The sequence below is a fragment of the Ambystoma mexicanum genome, chromosome 4q (assembly GCF_040938575.1).
Source record: "Ambystoma mexicanum isolate Mex_15411 chromosome 4q, UKY_AmexF1_1, whole genome shotgun sequence".
Lineage (NCBI taxonomy): Eukaryota > Metazoa > Chordata > Amphibia > Caudata > Ambystomatidae > Ambystoma > Ambystoma mexicanum.
In genome coordinates, this window is record NC_090928.1 from 390,692,092 (window position 1) to 390,713,373 (window position 21,282).

Below are 21,282 nucleotides of genomic sequence, written 5' to 3' on the forward strand. Positions count from 1 at the left end.
TGCAAAAAGTTGCAACATAGTAGGGCAATGAAAAAGTTGCTCCATGAACAGGATATATAACGTAAGATATGCCTGCACAAATTAACCAAATTATCTTCCCTCCCCACCCATGACTCCTGACTCTAACTCCGCCTCAGACCCCATTCAGATATTACCAGACAACCTTGACTCTGCCTACCTTAGCTTCGCAAAAGGTTACCAGACTTAGACACAAGTCTTGTTTTATGTTATAATATCAATGACGTTCAAGCACAAGAAATTCTGTTACTCATGGTGCCTTAGCAAAAGCATTACCCACACTGTGTAACCCACGTGTCAGCTCAAATATCGGATACTGACTGTATGTAAGCAGGCTACTAGGATGTGTAAATTATCCCGTGTTTCCTATTCTTTGTTCATATGTCACACACGCACTTTGAAGAGCCCCCTTTGCATGTTAATACATTATAACACTCAAATATGAATTTGCCCTCTAAGGATTTTGAGGGGGCAAATGTCATGCTCAGTGTCTCCTACTTTAGCATTGCTAACATTACCCTATAAGTGGAGAGCAACATTGTATTATCATTTACTTGGCCTGCAAGGGATAATTGGTATGGAATCTGCCTGGCATTATTCGTATATAAAAGGAGGGCAACAATATCCAGATAACTAGAATGCTTTTCACACAATCAACATTTTCAGATTTCCAGGAGGGCATAGACCTTAATAAATTATATGTAAACTCTCTGCTGTACAAAAATGGCTTCACTGAGCACGTGTATAATCCTACCCAAAAATTGCAAGGTAGGGTATGTTGCAAACAATCTTGTATGCACTCCATAGTAATTGTACACATGCAGATGTATGACAATGGGGCTCATTCCGTGGTTGCCGGTAATACCCGCCAGTAGGCGGCGGGTTACCGGCAACCCAGTAATACCCTTATTGCCGCCTGATATCCCAGTGCGACCGGGATATCACAAGCGGCGGCAGCGCTAATGGTAAACCCCATTTCCATGGTATCCCTTCGGATTCCATGGAAATGGGATCACTGAAGCACCAGGCACCGGTGCTAACGGTACTGCTGCTTCAGTGACAACCATGCCGGTAGGGGCCTAAAAACCCAGCAGGTCAGGCCTGCTGGGGGATCCGTGGCCCCTACCGGCATTGTTGTAGTATGGCGGTCTGGAAAGTGTGCCACATTGCTACTGGCACCCTTAATCCCGGACCGCCATACTTATGAGGGCCATTGTCTTAAATTGCACATAATATTATTGTGAAGCTTTAAATTGGATTGGCTTGCAAATTATTGTTGGTATGCAAATATCCTAGTTATTGTTTTACTGCTACATTCCCTCACTTTTTACTGAGCCCTGTCAACTAATATTGGAGGCTAGCACAGGTGCCAGCTAGGGGAACGGTGGAGGTTAACAGGAGAACACACCTTTGGGGTGAAGAACAAATCGGCAACCTTCAAAAACCAAATCAGATGTTTTGGCAGTACAGTACAGTGAAGAAAAAGGATAGGAAACTATAGTAATAGTCGAGCAAACTGCATCCTCTATTTTTTTCTATGCTCAGCTGCTGCAGGCTTGTCAATATAATCTAGCATCCCCATACATCTTGTTCAACTGATAACAGTGAATTTCAGAAGAGGAATCCCTAGTTAAAGAAGAAAGTAATCAATATGTTTTACGTGTGAGCATTGCTGCTATTGACTTAAAGGGCAAATATATGTGATTTTCTTCAGGGGGACGCCAGAGGAAATCTCAGTAAGGCTCTTGCTGATTTTTATCTAGGCTGTGGCCTTTTATCTAGGTCCTTTACTTTTCAGTTTGTATATTCGCCCACGTATGGCACTTATTCAGTCGCTCAGTTTCAGGGTTTTTCTCATGCAGATGATACCCAAATCTTGTTTAGATTACATCCGGACCAGGCACACGTAGGCGAAAGACTAAAAAATTGCTTGGATGCCATTGGGGCTTGGATGGAGGCAAATTGGCTCAAATTGAATGGTGGGAAGACGGAGATCCTGGTCACCTGTCCACCGGAGGCAGACAGTGACTGGACCTCCGACTTCTGGCTGGCCTCGCTCGGCCCCTGCCAGAGCCAGCCAAAGTGGTTTGTAGTTTGGATATTAAAATACCTGAATCGCTGTCTATGGAGGCCCATGTTAGTACATTGTGTGGGCTGGGGTTTCTTAAACTTAAGCAGTTGAAGAAGGTCCTCCCTTTCATTCCTGAAAAATGTCACACCCAAATAGTGGCAGTGTGCTTGAATGGGAGAATTGATTATTGCAACGCGATTTAATTGCCACAACCATCCTACCTTATCCAGCGCCTTCAAGTCCTGAAAAATGCAGCAGTCCGTCTGGTGAAAACATTCACTTCGAATTGAGTGTAACCAGTGCACGTCAATCCCTTCATTGGCTGCCTATCAATGCCATGGTTACATGTAAAACATTTTGCTTGATTCACCGTGCATTGAATGGTAAGGGATGTTTAGCCATTCAGGAGAAGCTTTGCAGCTATATCCCAGGCTGGACTCTGAGATCCACCAACTCAGCATTCCTGCGCATGCCCAAATATAGAAAGCAAAGGCTGGGTGGGAGAGCCCTTTCTGTAGCTGGGCCTTGGCTCTGGAACTTGCTGCCTTACCAGCTACGAACTATTGCAGATTGTGTACTCTTTAAACAAAGGCTCAAAACTTTACTTTTCACGCGAGTCGGCCTTTCGGTCTTTTCCCCGATATCTCCTGAGAGCGCCATGATGCCTTTGGTGACAGTGCGTTATAGATTAAACTGATTGATTGAGTGGTGAGAAAGGGTGGGCAAAACTATAAGTTGTATTATGTGCCCTGTTATTTCACTTCCTATGTCAGGATTACAAGCAGGGTTCTGATACGATTTTACTCTGTACTTGGAATCAAAGGATTTTTACGGGAGTAAGAAAGTAATTGGCTTTGCCAGTAGGAATATTTCATGCTTATTAAAATGTTCTTTCCCCTTAAAATTCCTCTTGAGATCGGGCAGTAATATTATTCGAGTGCCTACCAATGCCACTGGTCTGCTGGTCACTGATTTGAAAAGATATTAGTGGAACTTTGTGGGTAGTAGCAGGGGTAGATTCATATATGTTCATGCTTTCCCATTCTTCTTGGGCACATTTCCTTTTTTATAGATGGTCTATATGCCTGCTAGCTGTAAGGCTGGTTTTGAGCAAATGTTGTCACAATTCACAAAACAACATAACATGGATAGTAAGCAGAGACCCAGGAATTCTGATCATTATATTCTGTGGTGCAGTTCTTCTGATGTTCTCATCCTTAAGCAAATTAGGAGAGGCGTTTTCTCCTGGCCCTTGAATTACTCAATTAAAGTGGCACATGAACTCCTATTGGCATGTTTTCTGACACATTCCTTTCAGTTGCAATTATTCAATTTGCGAAAATTGCTTAATGTCTGATTCTTTGACAGCCACATCAGTAATTAGCGATACCGGGATCGTACGTATTCATCTTCTAGCTGCTCAGATGCGCCCCCCTGTCAGGGCTTTCTTGACTTGCTTATATATATTTGGGTGTGGGTCCCAGACTCGCAATCTTTATGCCTGATATACTCTCCCACCAGGGCTTTCTATCAATGAACAAACGTTCCTTCTTTCTCAATGTTAAACAGTTGCAAGGTTTGATATTTACTTCTTTTATACATTGGGTCCTCGACCCGTTTTCATCTGCCTTAGTTTCTCTCAACATATGTCCCAGATCCCCTGTTCGGGCTCACCAGGTTCATACAGTTCTGTTGTAACGGTATGCGATACACACCACAAAGTGTTCCTGCGTCCCAACTTCCCCTTATGGGCTCACCGGCTTCACTCGCCAGCTTTGGTGTCCTTTGTGATCCTCGGTTCTCCCAGCGGCTCGCTTCCTTGCCCGACAGGCTCTCCGATTCCCGCGATGCCTCGGATTTCACTTGGCAGCTTTGTCTGCTCACGGCATTCACACAGCTAACCTCCCCGCTTCAGAACTTCATCAGACGGCGCCTTCAGGAGTTTTCTCGTTCCACGCAGCAGCTTGCTTCCATCAGATTTCCCGATTCGTGTCGGGAGTAGTGAGACTCCATCTTTCCTGACTCTTGGTGCTTTTGAATGTCCCGGCACCTATCGAATTCTCCCAACAACCAGAACACTCTCTTGCTTCTCAGCGTCAGCAATCTTCATCGCTCCAGTCCTCCTCGTCACAGTATTGTCAGACATTTTCAAATAAAGATATGAAAGAACTTTGTTATTAGTCATGAATGCATTTTCTTGTCTAAGATTACAATATGCGTTTCCCCTCGTGTAGTCCTCCCTCTGATAACCGCCCCCAGGGTCATGATCAGATAGCTTCTGCTGTTCCCTAGCCACATGAGGAGAGACTTTCTCTGGGGAGGCAGTGATGGCATTGCTAAATTCATCACATAACCCACCTAGTTGCAGAAGGCTTAGCAGTAAACAAATCTAATATATGCTGTGGGAACAAAAGAGCACAACATTGCAGTCTTGCTTGCCATGTTTCCCAAGTAATCATAATCTACAAAATAACATTTGAAAAAATCCAAAGTAATTTGAGATTCATATATTGTTATTTGTATACCTTAAAGGGATCAATGCCTCAATTGGTTTTGGTTGTTTCCTAATTGCAACAAAAGGAAATAAAGTAATACATTGAGGGTGTGTTTTGTAATGTTTTGCTAAATTATTTGTCATATGGGTTAGAAAAAGTGTGGTGGCAGAGTCTGTTTTCACTACTGTGGCGAGGTCAGTAGCCTGACCTTGTCAAAAGAGGATGGAACCTTTCTCAGCCTGAATGGGAGGCCTACCTGGAGTAACCCAGTACCGATCCTACCACAGAGAGAGACAGTGGCAGTTGATAGGGCTACAATCCTTGCCCCCCTGCACCAGTATCCATATGCATCACAACATGCTTCTTAAAAGGCTCATATCGGTGGCTAGGAGCCAGCGCGGACGGCATGGCTTGCTGAAAGCTCCGACTGGCCCAATGCACCGCAACTAATTCACTCCGGTCTGTGGACCCATTAAAGGCCACAATCGACATATATGATGTTGGATGCTTCGCTGCGGCTGTCATGCTGGCGGTTTCCCAAATCAAAGCCAATTTGACAGGTTTTCGGGCTTCTATATCACGAAGAACCTACTAGCTCCCAAGATGGCCGCCGCTCTTCGCTGCACGGAGAAACCGACAGCATGAAATCGGATGGGTGCCGCCACAATCCAACTGAAGCCGCCGAATACTTCTTACAATCTCCTTAGAAGCGCTTCACTCATAGCAGCATCGCAGCCATCGAGCGGACAGATTCTCTTCCTCCCGAGCCGCGAGAGCCCGTGGTTCATGAAACCTGGAGCCGCGGAATGAGCAGGGGATCTCAGCCTCACGACCGCCGGCCCGCGCCCTGCTCCCAGCGGGGGGATACCCCTATTCAGACTTCAGGGGCGCGGAGGAGAATCAACAAGGCGGTTCGCCGGCCCGCGCCCTGCACCTAACGGGGAGCTACCCCTACTCAGCCTTCGGGGGAGGGGGGGGGAATTTACAAGGCGGGACGGGAGGTTTGATCTGAGCCCATGCGGTCTAGGGGCGCCCGCGTGCCCCTCCCAAACAAACACGGAAGGTGTCTGGCCGGTAATGAATAGCGTCCCGGGATCGGGGGCTGGATCCGCACCCCTGCCTCCTCGGAACCCGCAAATGTAAATCCAGCCCTTCGACCCGCTTACCTTTCGGGACGAATGACAGCCAACACACACCGCCCCGCAGGACAAACGGGGAGCGTTTGCCCCCTACACTGAAATCCGGAGTGGGGAGGCCCGCCTGGAGCAAGGATCCGGCGTTGGGATCTGTCATCTGCTGCAACCAGAATCTGCATCGGACCTGACGGAAAGAGGTGAGGAGTCGGGAGGGGAAGGTGCCCTGCCCTGCTGCATACAGACTCCTGGGATCGGCGCTCACAATTAAGCTCTCACTAATACTAGCTCCAGCCTGTCCCGATCTCGACACCAGCATAGCCCACTTGTATCTCAAGCACTTCACCACAGGGCAGGAGTCTCCAGGTCGCCTTCTATGTCACAGCCTGACTGGCAATAGACACTCTGAGACCGAAGAAGATCAGTACCGGTCCCTGAATACTCCGGCACTTGAAATAGAAGCAGATTTACCTACTCTGAAAGCAGGCCATATAGCACCACGGACACTAATATGTCTAAAAGTGGGAAGTCGACCAAGCAAACAGACATTGTCGTCCTCATGGCCAATGCAACCACTGATAGGGCTAGAAAAACGGATCCGCCGGTGGAACCCAACAGGAACGGCGCCCCCACCCTGGAGGGGCCAGGGCCCAACTCATCACAAGCAGCCACCAAAGCCGATCTTCAGGAACTATCAACAGCATTGACTAGGGAAATCCAAAAGAGTACAGAGGAAGTTACGAAGAAAATCAATGCCTTAGACAAAAGGGTGGGGGAAGTGGAGCACCGAACCTCCGAATGGGAATCTGAGGTCTGCGATCAAAGATTTGAAAATGAACATGACAGAGACAGAATTTCCGCCCTCGAAGCTACATGCAATATCCTTGAAGGAAAACAAGAGGATTTAGAAAATCGTTCACGGAGGAACAACATCCGTATTCGAGGGATTCCCTCCTCTATCCCAGACGCAGACCTGAAATCCTATGTGTCAGAATTTTTTCGATTTATCCTTACCCTTTCGGATGATGCGCCCTTGGAGTTAGATCTGGTGCATAGAGCGATCCCCAGGAAAACATTTAAATTCCCCCCGGACGTCCTGGCTAGAATACACTTTTTTCAAATAAAGGATGACATAATGCGCGAAGCAAGGCAGATGCATCAAATCACCTTCCAAGGTTCGATATTATCCCTCTACCAGGACTTGGCGAACTCGACTCTCCAAAAACGGAAAATGATGCGGCCGCTGACAGAATGGCTACACGAAAGGAAAATTCCATACCAATGGGGATTCCCCACCTTGGTGAAATTCAGGTGGGAGGGGTCCAACAGACAAATTCAGTCAATGAAATAAGCGGAGAAACTCATGGGGCAAAAGAGAGCAGAAGGGGAATCTGAAGCTGAAGAAACATCTAATGCCCACCCCGAGAATGCTAAGGGGGGAGAATGGACAATAACTAATAGACGGCGCAGACTTTGGGGCCCCTCGAAGAAAGACAGTGAGGTGGACTGAGTACCCTTCGTAGGAGGCTCCAATGATCTACTGCTTTGATCTCCAGACAGCCTCCACTCAGGAGTGAAGATGGATCTACAGCGAAAGGAGGACATTTGCACTCATTCAGGTGAATGAAGAGAGAACAAGGTCTGCACTTCAATAAACTTTAATTTGGCGGCCCAGTTGGCCATCAGCAAGAGCATTGGTGCCAGTAGTTCCCCAGTGGCAGTAGGATGATGGTTCTCCTACCAGTTCATTGTTGGGAGGGGGATGCGGTAGGGGGGGGAGAAAGGGGTTTTAAAAGGACAAATCCAAAGTGTTTGACGCTAATCACCTTAAGCTACGTTCTTCCGTACAACATCACAACGTGCGTTAATAATAAGACACATACCATCTTGACACAACTACAGATTCCGCTTATCAATCCCACAGTCCCAGGCGGGGAACACTATATAATGCATAAGCAACAGGAAAGATCGGGCGATGGCTGATCTGAGCGAGATTCGAATCCTATCCTGGAACGTGCAAGGCATGAATTTGCCAAGAAAGCGCCGTTGAGTGGAACACCGGCTGGAGCAATTATCCAGAGACATTGTGCTACTCCAGGAAACCCACCTGCTACAGGAAGATGAACGCTGCATAAGATTCAATCGATATAAGACAGCCTACTTCGCTACAGCAGGGAAAAAGAAAAGAGGGGTTGCAATATTGTTAAGCGATAGAGTCCCACTATCAAAAATCACAATACGAAGAGACTCAGAAGGCTGCTTTCTCTTGCTCAAAGTCTTTTTCGAAGAACTTCCTATCACAATTGCTACAATTTACACCCCCAACACATCCCAAAACAGTTTCATCAAAGACCTCATTCCAATTATCTTAGCATTCCGAGAAGGCCATTTGTTCATCGGTGGGGATTTTAACGCCATGCCAAACCCGCAAATAGATAAGACCCTCCCCCCCACAACGGCAGACGTCACGCATGCTCTTTCCCTAGCCGAGCTGTTCAGAGAAACAGAGACCGTGGATGCCTGGAGGTTATTTAATGACAATTCAAGAGACTGTACGCACTACTCCAATGTTCACAAAGGATACTGGAGAATAGACCTTATTTTGCTTTCCAGGGCGCTGTTCCCATGCTTCAACAATGTAGAAATACACACCTTCATGATCTCGGATCACGCTCCAGTTTCTGCGAATCTAGATATATCAGGTCAAAGGAACCCTACTCTGAGGTACTGGAAACTAAATGACTCCTTACTACTAGACGAAGGAATCAGAGCGGAAGTTGAGCATACAATAACCAACTATTTCACAGAGAACATCACACAAACATCCCCTATAAATGTCATCTGAGACGCAATGAAAGCGGTGGTTAGAAGGGCTCTGATAGGTGCAGGGGCTGAGCAGAGAAGAATATCAAATATAGCAATGGCTAAGCTGGAAAAAGAAATGTCCCAACGAGAAGCGGAATTGAAAGTACGTTACACCAGGAAGGCTGAAAGGTCTTTGAGAAAGGCTAAACTAGCGCTAGAAATGAACTACGCTGATCGCACTGCCAAATCATTGGCATATACGAAACAATTCTATTACAGCAAAGGGAACAAAGCAAATAAAATCCTAGTGCAGAAACTAAAAAAGACGCATAGCCGTAACAACATCCTAAGGGTACGGGGAGAAGATGGGAAGCTGCACTACTCCGAAATAGAAAAAATCAATGAACTGATGAAGCACCACAAATCCATAATGTCCGGTGATCCCACGTCCTAGATAAGCTGCCGGAATATCTGAGTGCTATTCCCCCTCAGAGTTCAGCCGTTTGGAATTCCTGGAAGAGCCCATTAATGTTGAAGAAATCATTGAATCTATTAAATCCCTTAAATCTACCGCTCCTGGGCCTGATGGCCTTTCCGCAAATTTTTACAAAAAATACACCAGAATTTTAGCTCCCCAACTGGCCAATCTATTTAACTCCTTCCTATCCACAAGATCTGTTACCAACTCAATGGCTGAATCGATCACAGTCTTATTGCATAAGCCCGGGAAGGATCCTGAGTCTCTGGATTCTTATCGCCCAATATCTCTCCTGAACAATGATGGCAAGATATTCACTAAAGTATTGGCTGAAAGATTGGGGATGGTCCTCCCGACTTTAATTAACCGAGATCAAACAGGATTCATACCGGGAAGAAGCACCCATGATATCAGGAGAACAATAAATGTAATTGAAAGTGCCCGCAAAACGAAGGTGGGGATGGCCGTGATCTCATTGGATGCCAATAGGGCTTTCGATCGGGTAGATTGGGGATATATCCGGGCGGTACTCGAACACTTTGGCTTTGGCACCAATTTTACCACCTGGGTGATGGCCAACTATCAAGTGCCCACGACACAGTTGCGAGTCAATGGTACTAGGTCTGACCATATACATATATCTAGGGGTACCAGGCAGGGCTGCCCTGGTGTTTTCCCTGTCGATGGAGCCTTTCGCCGCCAGAGTTAGACAAAATGTGAATATAAAGGGGATATCGGTGGGAGAACACGAATATAAAATCGCGTTATACGCAGATGATGTGTTAATCACTACATCATCTTTAGCAACGTCCCTAGGAGCATTATGGGAAGAGATTGGGGAATGTGGTGCCCTGTCGGGATTTCGGGTGAACCTGTCCAAGTCCTCAGCTTTAGCTATCAACCTCACCACACAAGAAAAATAATCCCTAGCACCCCTGTTGTCAATCCCGTGGGCTAAGGGTGCTATTGAATATCTCAGGGTCTAAATCACAAGGGACCCATCGCGGCTGTACTCTAGCAACATTCCACAACTCATTTGCAGCCTGCAAAACGACCTTAAAAGGTGGAAACAGCAGGAGATTTCTTGGTTTGGGTGAATTACCGCTATCAAAATGAACCTAATTCCCAGATGGCTCTATCACTGCTCAGCACTACCTATACATATCCCGGGCCCGGCCCTAATAGATTTACAAAAGAAAATACTAGAATTCGGCTGGGGGGGGAGGGGACCTAGAATTAACAAACAAATCATGCTAAGGGGGAAGACACAGGGAGGGCTGGGAGTCCAGACCTAACTAGATACACTCTTGCCGCCCAATTATCGCACGCATTCTCTTGGGTACAAGAATCAGACCCCCCGAAATGGATGCAAATCGAAGAATTCTGGTGCCCAGTCCCATTATCAGACCTCCCACACCTACCAAATATAAAGCCACAGGCAAATAACGCCCCCCTGGCATCCACGGCCGTCACGATCCATTGTTGGAAAGCTACAGCTCGGAGATGGAGGGTACGCGGTCCCTGGGGACCTTTAACCCCCATCTGGAACAACCCTAACTTCTCACCGGGAAGGCACCCACGAGAGTTCCAATCCTGGATAGAGGGTGGTCAAGATAAAAGCAGCAATTTTCTTGAAGAGGGATCCCCCATCACATTCGAGAGATGTACAGTAAAATTTGGAGTGGGGGAACGGGAAAGGTTCCATTATGCCCAGATCAGGCACTGGATGTTCCATAGGGTCATGCGAGAAAAATGCGCCAGACATCTGACGGCGCAGGAGCTTTCTTTAACCACACCAACTAGAAGGGGTAGGATCTCTACCATCTATCACCTCCTAGACAGGTCAGACCCAGGGATAAAAGAAAGATACATGCTAGAGTGGGAAAAAGACCTAGGCCGAGAAATAGAGACTGAAGAGTGGGGGAAAATATGGGCTAGATTGCACAAAAGCTCTCAATGCGTCACAAACAGAGAAGGGGGATATACGTTATGCTATAGATATTATATGACCCCAGCCCATATTCATAAGACCAGGCGGGATACCCCTGGATCCTGCTGGCGTGGTTGCCCGGTACCCGGATCACTGTTCCACACGGTCTGGACCTGTCCAAAGGCAGAAGTGTACTGGAGAGAAATATTAAAGCACATTAAAGACATTACTGGGCTCTCCATACCCTGGGATCCGGGGATTGTCCTATTGGGGGAAACAGGAAACGGTGCATTCCCGCTTTCAGGGCAAATACCCAGCCTATGCACACACCTGCTCTTAGCGGCAAAAATTGCAATGGCTAAACTATGGAAAGACAAAGGTGGCCCTTAGATAGCGCTGTGGTGGTCCCAATGTTGGGACATCGCAGTAGCCGAGAAAATTGCGGCTATTAGATCAGGTTTCCTGAACAGAACACTGACCACAAGGGTCCCATTTTTTGATTATGCAGCCAAATTTCCAACCCTCACCAGGAGGCCCCCTCTCACCAGATGGCTCCAGTGTAGCCCGCTTTATTGAATAATGGCTCACATCCAAGAAAAGCTGAAGTCTGGGCAGCTATGGTCCGATTGGGTTCGGGATGTTCCAAGGAGGACAGCCACAAAGCTACAAAGCCATTGGCAGTTCCCACAATCGACAAATATTTCGAGAAGCATGTCAATGTGAACTGACTCATAATTGATGCATTGTTGTGATGATTGTATTGAATTGAAAAATTTAATAAAATGTTGTTATAAAAAAAAGGCTCATATCAGAGTTATTCTTTTTTCTAAATTCAATGTGCAAGTCCTGACGAAGGGAAGAAAGCAACAGAGAGTGGGCAGACCTCCAAACCCCCAACCCCCCATGCTACCCACACCCCAGCACCGCAAACCTGGAACAAGCAGAGAGAAAGAAGCCCTCAATTGTCCCATACTATCCACATCCCTGAGAGGAAAACCTGAAACTGTGCACTGCTCCTAAGCATTGGCAGCTGTGGCCATAGGGCTGTGGCTATCTCCTTAGACCCCAGGGGCCTGAAACCAGGGTTGCAGACCCGCACCTAGATTGCACTCCCCTTGGTGAAGCCAGGACCAAGAGCTCTGAAAACGAACTTGGACATTGCTTGACCTAATCCGCCATCACCATTCCACAGCGGCTCTGCGCTGGGAAAGGGAGCTGATCTTAATCGGGTATTTTAAATCTTTTCTGTATGGAACCACTACCAGAAGGGAAAATTGGGGCCAGATCGGCCAGGGCTATATACCCAACCAGAAGACTGGGAGGCCCGCAAAAGAGACCCCATGAAGCAGGAAGTTGTGGGTTGCACGGGTAAGGTCAGAGGAGGAGGAGGAGGTGGTGACAAGCAGGGGGAAGGAAGGATAAGCAGGGTGTTGTGGGGATATTTGGAACAAGTGTGGTATTGGTTAATGAGTGCAACTGATACTATGTTGTGAGTGCATGTGGCACGTGTTTGAGGAGGGTGTATTACTGTGGAGGAGGGAGTAGTAGTGTGCTGAAGGGAATAGTAACATCAAAGGGAGCAGGCAGTGCTTAGGAGTGAAAGACATAGGAGAGAAATGAAGAAGACGCAAGGAAAATAATGATTACATGTACTCTTAAGGATGCGCCAGACAACCTATATATTTGTTGTTTTCCTTATTTTATTTTGTTCATTTCAGCCCTTAGGTTGACACGTGTTTCGGCTCTCAGGCCTTTCTCAAAACCGGGCATCCATTCACTTTACTTTCAGATTCCCCTTTTTCTTATTTAATGGGCCCTGGGATAATCCCTTTATGCTTGGATCGGCAGCTCCCTCCTCTACATTTTCCTCGCGTCGGCTTTCGTAGGAAAAGAAGATTGGGACACAAGTGGAGTTGGAGAGACGAGTAGAGGGCGAAGAACATCAGGTAGTGAGAGGACTATGTGGTTGTGATCGAAAAGAGTGTGTCTGTAAGGCACATCCCAATACCCCTGTAGACTTACTAACCATTTAATAGTGTAGGGACAGTTTAGGAAGTCCCTGAGGGAGTTTAGACAGAGAAAGCAACCTGCCTTTAGGTCTTCACTTCTAGCAGAAGATCGAACACAGAACATGGAAAGTAGGGGTCATTAATCAATATCTACTAACCTAGGGAGTAGGGACACCTTGGCTATGGAAGAGGTGCTTTTCTAGTGGAGTGAAAGAGGGACGACCATAGAGCCCATTGAAATTTTAATTAAAAAACCTAGAACTGTCTTTGCTACTTGGAACATTTCTTGGGCTTTCTGCAACGCTTTTGCCTATGATGGGACGTTTCTAAAAACAGCGTGTCCGCTCTGAACTGAATCAGAAAGAAACGGTGCAAAGAACTTCAGAAAGAAACATCATGGTAAACAATGTGTTTAGATGTTAACCTTAAGTAAGGGAAGTAGATTGTTTCAAGCATAAGGTTGGCACTGAAAAGTGTGTTCAAGAGATTCTTTTTTTCTTGGGCACCTGGTAAATAGCTATGGAACCCACAAACAAAACCTCTTGGAATAGAGATTTCAGAATATCAAAACTGTGAAACAAATCAGTGATCCAGTTAGGAAAACTGCTCTTTATGTTTGTAAGCGTAGAGCTCGTTTTATTATCCAAGTTTTGAACTTTCAAATGAACTAAAAGAGTACATGTAGAAAGTTTGAATGTGAATTCACTTTTTTTCTGTGTAGGTTCAATGGAAGTCAGTTAAGCCATATGCAATGTGTCTTGTAAGTGGATGAGAATAGTGTGGGAACAACATGCTACAGAATATATTGTGAAACCTATGAACGTCTAATACTTTGTTTCTGCAAGGATGATTGCAACAACCTGCAGGCATTGCAATGAATAAAGAAGCTGCTTCTAACACTGATTCTTTTTCTGTTTTAAAAAATAGGTTAGCACTTACTAAGTTGGATATCTTGGATGTATTTTCTGAAATCAAAATTGGAGTGGCCTACACACTGGATGGCAATACAATACCTCATTTTCCAGGTATAATTTATGTTTAGGTAGTGTCTGCACTCCTAAAAATGCCATTAATTTGATGATAATAATATTCGTTCAGTAATTAGTTATAATATCATTTAGTGAGGCATTCAGTTGTGTGATTGATGATAATTCTGCTTACATATACTGTGCTAGGCAAGGCATATTATATAGTTCTATTCGTTCATTTTTTGTTGGTTATCCGTAATTGTGTTTATCAGCCATGCCTTGTCACAACACCTTAACAGTTAGAAACATGTTCAGCATCAAGGGGATTGCCACTGCCTTTCTCTAAGCATTCTGGTTTGAGGACAAACAATCACTGCTTTCAGATGATGACAATAGAGGATTATCTGCCAGATCTCCAGACAACTTAGTCTCAATAGAATACCATGTTCAATGAGATCCAAATGAATTCCACTTTTTATTCTTCTGATTAGATATTTCTACACATGATAATTGTATTCCTCATGATGAGATTGGGTCTTGCTGTTTTAACACTGATATTTGTTGCACAGAATGGTAACTGCTTTGTTAGACCCTCTTGCCAGTGTGATCTCCAGCATTTGCCGTAGTCTGGCAGAAAAGGCATTTGGGTATGGGTATCTCATCTTACTTGTTTTGGCACATATAGTGGCGCTAGCGTCATCTATGTGTCAAAGCATTGGTAACACCAGAAGAATGGGTGCTCATTGGCACGATATCTGGTTGACATGGTAACTGGAAATGCTCTGGCATGAATATGCCACATCGGAAAATAGTATTTTGTGGGTCCCTGGTCCGTTTAAAACAGTGCATGGGTGTTTTATTGGAATTAACCACACAAATCTCTCGACCAACCAAGAACGGCCATGCACCACCACCCACAGAATCTCGAAAGAGCTATCAATCTGTCAATTCTTTCCGTGTCCGGGCAGAGCGAGGTTTCCTGTGTTCCCGCATGGGTGCTTTATAATTAATCTTCCAATCAGGAATCTCGTTGGTAAGCACATGCTTTCATCCTGTACTGCCATAGTGATCCTTCTTCTACGTGCTCACCCCTCACAGGTTTGTGTGTCAACTCAATCCCATCCAGGGTTGGCCAATTGGGCTAGTTCCCTATCAATTTGGCAGCTCAAAACCCATTTGTGCAGGAAATTACAGGATTGTATCGGTTGTGGATTATTGGGCTATTTTGGGATACTTTGCACAGCAGTGTATTTGGAAATAAATTGTTCATATGTATGCAGAGTTGGAAATGTAAAACAAGTAGTAAGTTCAAAGAAGGCATCTTTACTTGAAAAGCTCTAAAAAAGAGTCCTGGGTGCATTTCTTTCTAAATTCAAAATCAGCATGGCAGTTCAGCCAAGCAAGCACTGCCCTTTTCCCAAATTACAGCCTGGCCAAAACACACACCTTCACACCCACACCTACTTATACACATGAACATACACACACCTCCGTCTATACCCCCAGCACACATATATACCTACACACCCACAACCCCTTACACCACTGCCTACTCTTTCTTGCCTAGAAACATTTGTTTACAGGCGCGTTATAAATAACATGACACATATCACATCTCTGTGCTGTTGCTCTCTCGCCTTATGCTGTCACACTTGCTCTCTCCTTGCACTGTCACACTTTCTTTCGCACCTTGCACTGCCACACACTCAGCTTGTGCTATCACTCTTATCACCCTTTCTCCACATGCCCTTACTCTCACCCTTGATGATTTCCCCTCTTGCACCCTAATTTCATCTTGTCCAACTCTCACCTTGCAGCCTTTTTCTCTCATCCTTCCCTTCGCACCCTCACTTTTTCTCTTACTCTCCCATTTTCACCCTTTCTCGCTCATGTTTCCTCTTGATCATCATCGATGGCACCCTCTCTCAATGGCTTACTCCTGTTCTATTCTCCTTCTCATTGTCAGAACGTGACCTGCCCTCCCTCTGCTCCTCACCTGGTCCTTCAGAGTCGCTGTCCTTAGAGTAGAATGACGACTTGTTCTATGATCTTTGGGTTTCTCTGCTTGGTTTTTCTCTGGTCTTCCTATCGTGCAAATAGGGTCTGGCTCCCTCAGAGGCCACCTTGACAGGATTTGGGACCTGTCTTCGGGGGACCCCGAGGAGCCAAACCTCAAAACTCAGGGAAAAAGCCGGATGGCACCAAAAAACCCTGATGTGGGTCCTTCTGTGGTTAAGATCAGCTCTTGTGGGGAGTATCCACAACTGGAGGTAAATGTCCAAAGAAGAATTTTATGTCGAGTCTTGAAGTGGATCTGATGATAAGACACCGGTTACAGGTCTTGCAGGAGGGCGGAACTGATGGGAAATGAGCAGCGGAGTAACACCGAAGTGCAGGATTTGTAAGTGGACCGAGAGCAGAACACTGCAGCCGATAGACCGGAGAAGAGCAGTCTTGAGGTAAAAGAAGAGACAGCGATCTCTAGAGGAAAAGATAATAGCAGGTAAGGCAAGGAAACAAAATTAGCAAAGCTACCACTTACCAGAAAAAGGCAGATACCACGAAGGAAATAGGACAGAGTACGGAAGACCGTGAAGGGAGGCTGATCCGGAAGAACGGAATCAGAAAGTTAGAATGGCAGAAAACGCCGAAAGGGTAAGTAACGGTAGAAGGAAGGAAGCGGACGAGCACTGAAAAGAAAGAGAAATTAAAGAGTCCAAGTGTCATGATGCCTACCCCCGGGCATCCAGACCAAGTCCATCAACCCCGGAAGCAGGCATCATGTTACCTGGAGCAAACCCAGCAACCGCTGTTAGGGGCTATCTGGGTACAGTCCTGGCACCTATGGCGCCAGGCTCATATGGGACATCAGTCCTGGCGCCTATGGCGCCAGGCTCATATGTTAAAACTTACCTGATGCAAACCATGCTGCAAGGGATCCAAGCATCCAAGCCCATGTGAGGCTTGAAGGGACTATTTTATTTTAGGGACTATTTTGTTACCCGGGTGTGGCTGTGGAGGAATACTTACCTGGGACTACTTTGAAGGCTATTTAAACCACGCCCGAAGAGCAGCACATGCTTTGCGTTATTCTGCATCCAGCAGCGTAACGCTCACCGTGTCTGCAGTCAGCATCCAGCATCCTGCCGCGCCTGCCTGGAGTCTAGCCACAGCGCCGTGCCATACTCAACGTTCCTTGCAGCATCTCTACGATCCGGTGCTGTCTCCATCACCTGGTTGCCACATTCCAGCGCCTAAGGGGGACAAGAAAACAACAAGGTGAGCCAAGGGAACAAACAAGGACAATCTCTTGCCACCATATGCTTACCTGATTTTACCGCAGGAGGTATTATCCACCAGCACACCAAATCCTCCTACGCTGCACCTGCAAGAAAAGAGAAAGCAGCGAGTTAAACCTTGGCATCATTTACCGGACAGTGTTACAAAACACAGACTCTTACCTGAACGCTTTCAGCTGCCACAAGACGATCATCTTTTGGGTGTAAGCTGCAAAAGAAACAAGGAATAGGACAAGAGTGATTAATCGGACATTTTGAACTCATTAGAACTATATACTTGCGGCCTTTGGCCCGGAGGTTTGGAGCCAAGATTTGTCCAGAACTCTTCCAATATCCTCAAGCCAGTGAAGTAACTGGCCATCAACGCGCCCCTGCATTCTTCGCAGGATGGAGAGCTCCTCATACAAAACTATAAGGTGAGCTTTGTGAAAGGGAATGTCAGAAGTGATAAGTGGGGACGCAGTGAGGTGTTAATACTCAAATCCACGGGTGGCTAATTCCCTTTCCCGGTCTTTAGGAGACTACTTCTACGGGTCAAGCAGATGAAGCTAGGTGGGCCAGTCCAGTCAGTCATCTCTGCACTACGCATCACGTTGGTGAAGACCGTGGCTGTCCAGTTCCGCTTGATACCCCTGTGGGAGCCAGGTGAGCGTCACAGAACGCGAAGCCTTCCTACAAATTCTCACCCGGGTGTCATGGAGACCTCAGAAACTGACCAACTGGCCCAATTATTAGGGGAACTTAGGGCTGAAGTACATGCCGCTCGCCAAGAAACTAATACACTCAGGAGAGAGTTGATTGTTTCGAAGGAACGCACTGATGATCTTGCTAGACAATTACTGCAAAACCAAGCAGGGCAATCACCCCTAACGGGACTCGGGGGGATTCCAACCCCTGTTTCACCAAGCAACCCTGTGCAAGTGATTTTACCAGGCAATTTCCCTTTAGCCCCGCCAGAACGCTTTGCGGGGGACCCGAAAAGATTTGCCGTGTTCATGAACCAATGCCGTTTGCACTTTTTATGCAGACCTGGAGCCTTTCCAAACGATCAAGCCAAAGTAGCCTTCGTATTATCATATCTCAGCGGCAGTGCAGCGGATTGGTCAATCCCACTAGTCAATCAGGATGACCCTATTCTTCGGGATTTTCAGGGTTTTCAAATGAGCATGAAAAGACTATTTGCCCGGCACTCTCAAGGACAGGCCCTGGATAACAAACTTTTGTCCCTACGACAGGGTTACCAAGACCTTCTAACCTACATAGCAACCTTTAATAAATTGGTGGTGGAAACTGGATGGCCCGAGGAAAAACGGATTATGTTGTTTTATCGGGGACTTCGAGGAGAACTCAAAGATGTTTTGGCTCAAGTTGTGAACCCACCTCAAGACTGTGCTGAATATATAGACTTAGTGGTCCAGTTAGATCACAGACTTCAGAATCGAAAGGCTGATCGAGCCAAGTTCGAGAACCGGGTGTTGGTTAAACCCAACGCTACCCTCAAAGGAACAGATGCCTCAGAACCCATGCAAATCGGAGGAGTTAAAGGACCCTTGACACAGAAGGAAAGAGAAAAAAGGCGGCAAATGCAATTACATCTATACTGTGGAACTTCGGGACATTTTCTACGGGATTGCCCTGTAAAACCACCCAAGAAGGTGGTAGGAGCTGCTGATAAAAGACATATGGAGCCTGACTCGGGAAACGACCATGCCTGACAAGCGTAGAGGTCCGCTTGCCGAGCTTGAAGAAGGATACTCAGACCTTGCATTTCATCATACCAATGGTCCTTATAGATCCAAGGCAGCCATCACGTTTGCACTTAGTTAGGGCATACATTGATAGCGGGGCCATAGGAAACTATGTGGACCACAAATTGGCTTCTAGGATGAATCTACCTCTCTGCAGAAAGACCACTTCGAATGTCATCACCACAGTCGATGGAACTGAAATTGCCTCTGGGCCTGTAACTCATTCCACCGCAGAGATGACATTATTGGGTCAGGATGGACATCGAGAGACTATTGTGTTTGCTTTAATCAAAGCCCCACAGTTCCAAATAATACTGGGGATACCTTGGTTGGAAACACATAATGCATGTATTGATTGGCGAGAGAAGAGAATAACCTTCCCGGATTGTGCACATACTTGTTACCCAATAAAAACCTTGAACAAGGACCTGGCCACAGTCGCTACTCCAGTTGTGCAGTTACTGCACGAATATCAAGAATTCCAGGATGTTTTCCAAAAAGAACAGGCAAACACCTTACCACCTCACAGATCATACGATTGTCAAATTGATCTCATACCTGGTGCACAACCTCCATGTAGTAGGATCTACGCACTTACGGAACCAGAGAACCTTCGCCTACGACAATACTTGGACCAATACCTTGCCAATGGCTTCATTCGTCCATCCAAGTCCCCTGCATCTTCAGCTTTGTTCTTCGTGCCAAAAAAGGAAGGTGACCTCAAAATGTGCATAGACTACCGTGCCTTAAATCAGATCTCGGTTAAGAACCGATGCCCATTGCCTCTGATCCCAGAATTACTAGACCAAGTAAAGGATGCTTGCATCTACACTAAATTAGATCTCTGAGGGGCATACCATCTGGTACGTGTAAAGAAAGGCGACGACTGGAAGACTGCTTTTCGCACTAAGTACGGGTTATTCGAATACCAGGTGATGCCCTTCGGGTTGTGCAATGCACCAGTAGCCTTCCAGTATTTTATGAACGTTGTCCTGCGTGAACTCATTGACGTCTGTGTTGTCGTATACATAGACGATATTCTAGTGTACTCCTCTTCAGAATCTGACCATGTGAAGCACGTTCGTGCAGTCCTTGAGAAACTACGCCAGCACAAGTTATATGCAAAATTGGAAAAATGCATTTTCCATACTACAGAAGTTGAATTTCTTGGATTTATCCTGACTCCAAAAGGAGTTCGAATGGACTCTCAAAAGGTGGACGCAATTCTCAAATGGCCATCACCCAGTTCAGTTAAAGGAGTACAAAGCATGCTCGGATTTGCTCATTTCTATCGCAGATTCATTCCGGATTTCTTGCACGTTGTACACCCTATCACAGCGCTCTTGCAAAAAAAAAAACGCTTCCTGTGGACTGAAGAAGCTGAGAATGCCTTCCAAGAACTGAAAGCGAAATTCACGTCTGCACCTTTATTAAAGCATCCTCGTCCTGAACTCCCATACATAGTTGAAACCGACGCATCCAGTTTAGCCATGGGAGCTGTCCTGTCCCAGAAGGATCCTGAAACCAGTCAACTTCACCCAGTAGCATTTTGGTCCAGAAAGTTCTCGGCACCCGAGTTAAACTATGCGGTTACCGATAAGGAGCTATTAGCTATCAAATCCGCCTTCAAGGCTTGGCGGCATTATCTTCTCGGTGCCAGGCATACCATTACTGTAATCACTGATCACCGGAACTTGCAGTTTTTAAAGCCAGCCAAAGCCCAATCATCACGCCAACTTCGATGGCCATTGTTCTTTGCCGAGTTCGATTTCGTGATCACTTATCGACCAGGCTGTAAAAATGGCAAGGCAGATGCCTTATCCCGAATAGGAATGGAAGAAGCATATGCGAACCCGGAGCCGGTGCCTATAATTTCAGAACAAAGAATTCTTGGCATAACTACTTGACAAACCCTAGAAGATATTCATGTAAAGATCCAACAACTCTTCGATACAACAGCCCTGCAGGACTGGGTAAAGAAAGGCTCAGACTACTCTGTCATCAATGACCTTCCTTATTATCAAGGGCGTCTATTTCTACCACATAAGGAACTACAAGAACTAGTCATCTCCAATTATCATGACACCCTGATGGAAGGGCACCCAGGTATCGCAAAAACTGAAGCTAAAATTAAGAGACAATTCTGGTGGCCCACCTGGCGAAAAGACGTAAAGTCATTTGTAATGTCCTGTGGTATTTGCGCCCAAAACAAAAGTCAGAAGAAAAAAACGGCTGGCCTTTTACAACCCTTGGATATTCCACCTACACCATGGCACACCTTATCGTTAGACTTTATTACAGACCTACCTCCGTGTTATGGATTTAACA

At 46.1% G+C, this 21,282-nt stretch overlaps 1 protein-coding gene across 1 annotated transcript in view; it reads left to right on the forward strand.

Moving 5' to 3' along the window:
- ADSS2 (adenylosuccinate synthase 2) overlaps nt 1-21,282 on the forward strand; it is an 888,588-nt gene that overhangs the window by 709,989 nt on the left and 157,317 nt on the right. The window contains exon 11 of the mRNA XM_069607967.1: nt 13,867-13,964. Coding sequence (XP_069464068.1) covers nt 13,867-13,964 — 98 coding nt within the window. The remainder of the gene's footprint in view (nt 1-13,866; nt 13,965-21,282) is intronic.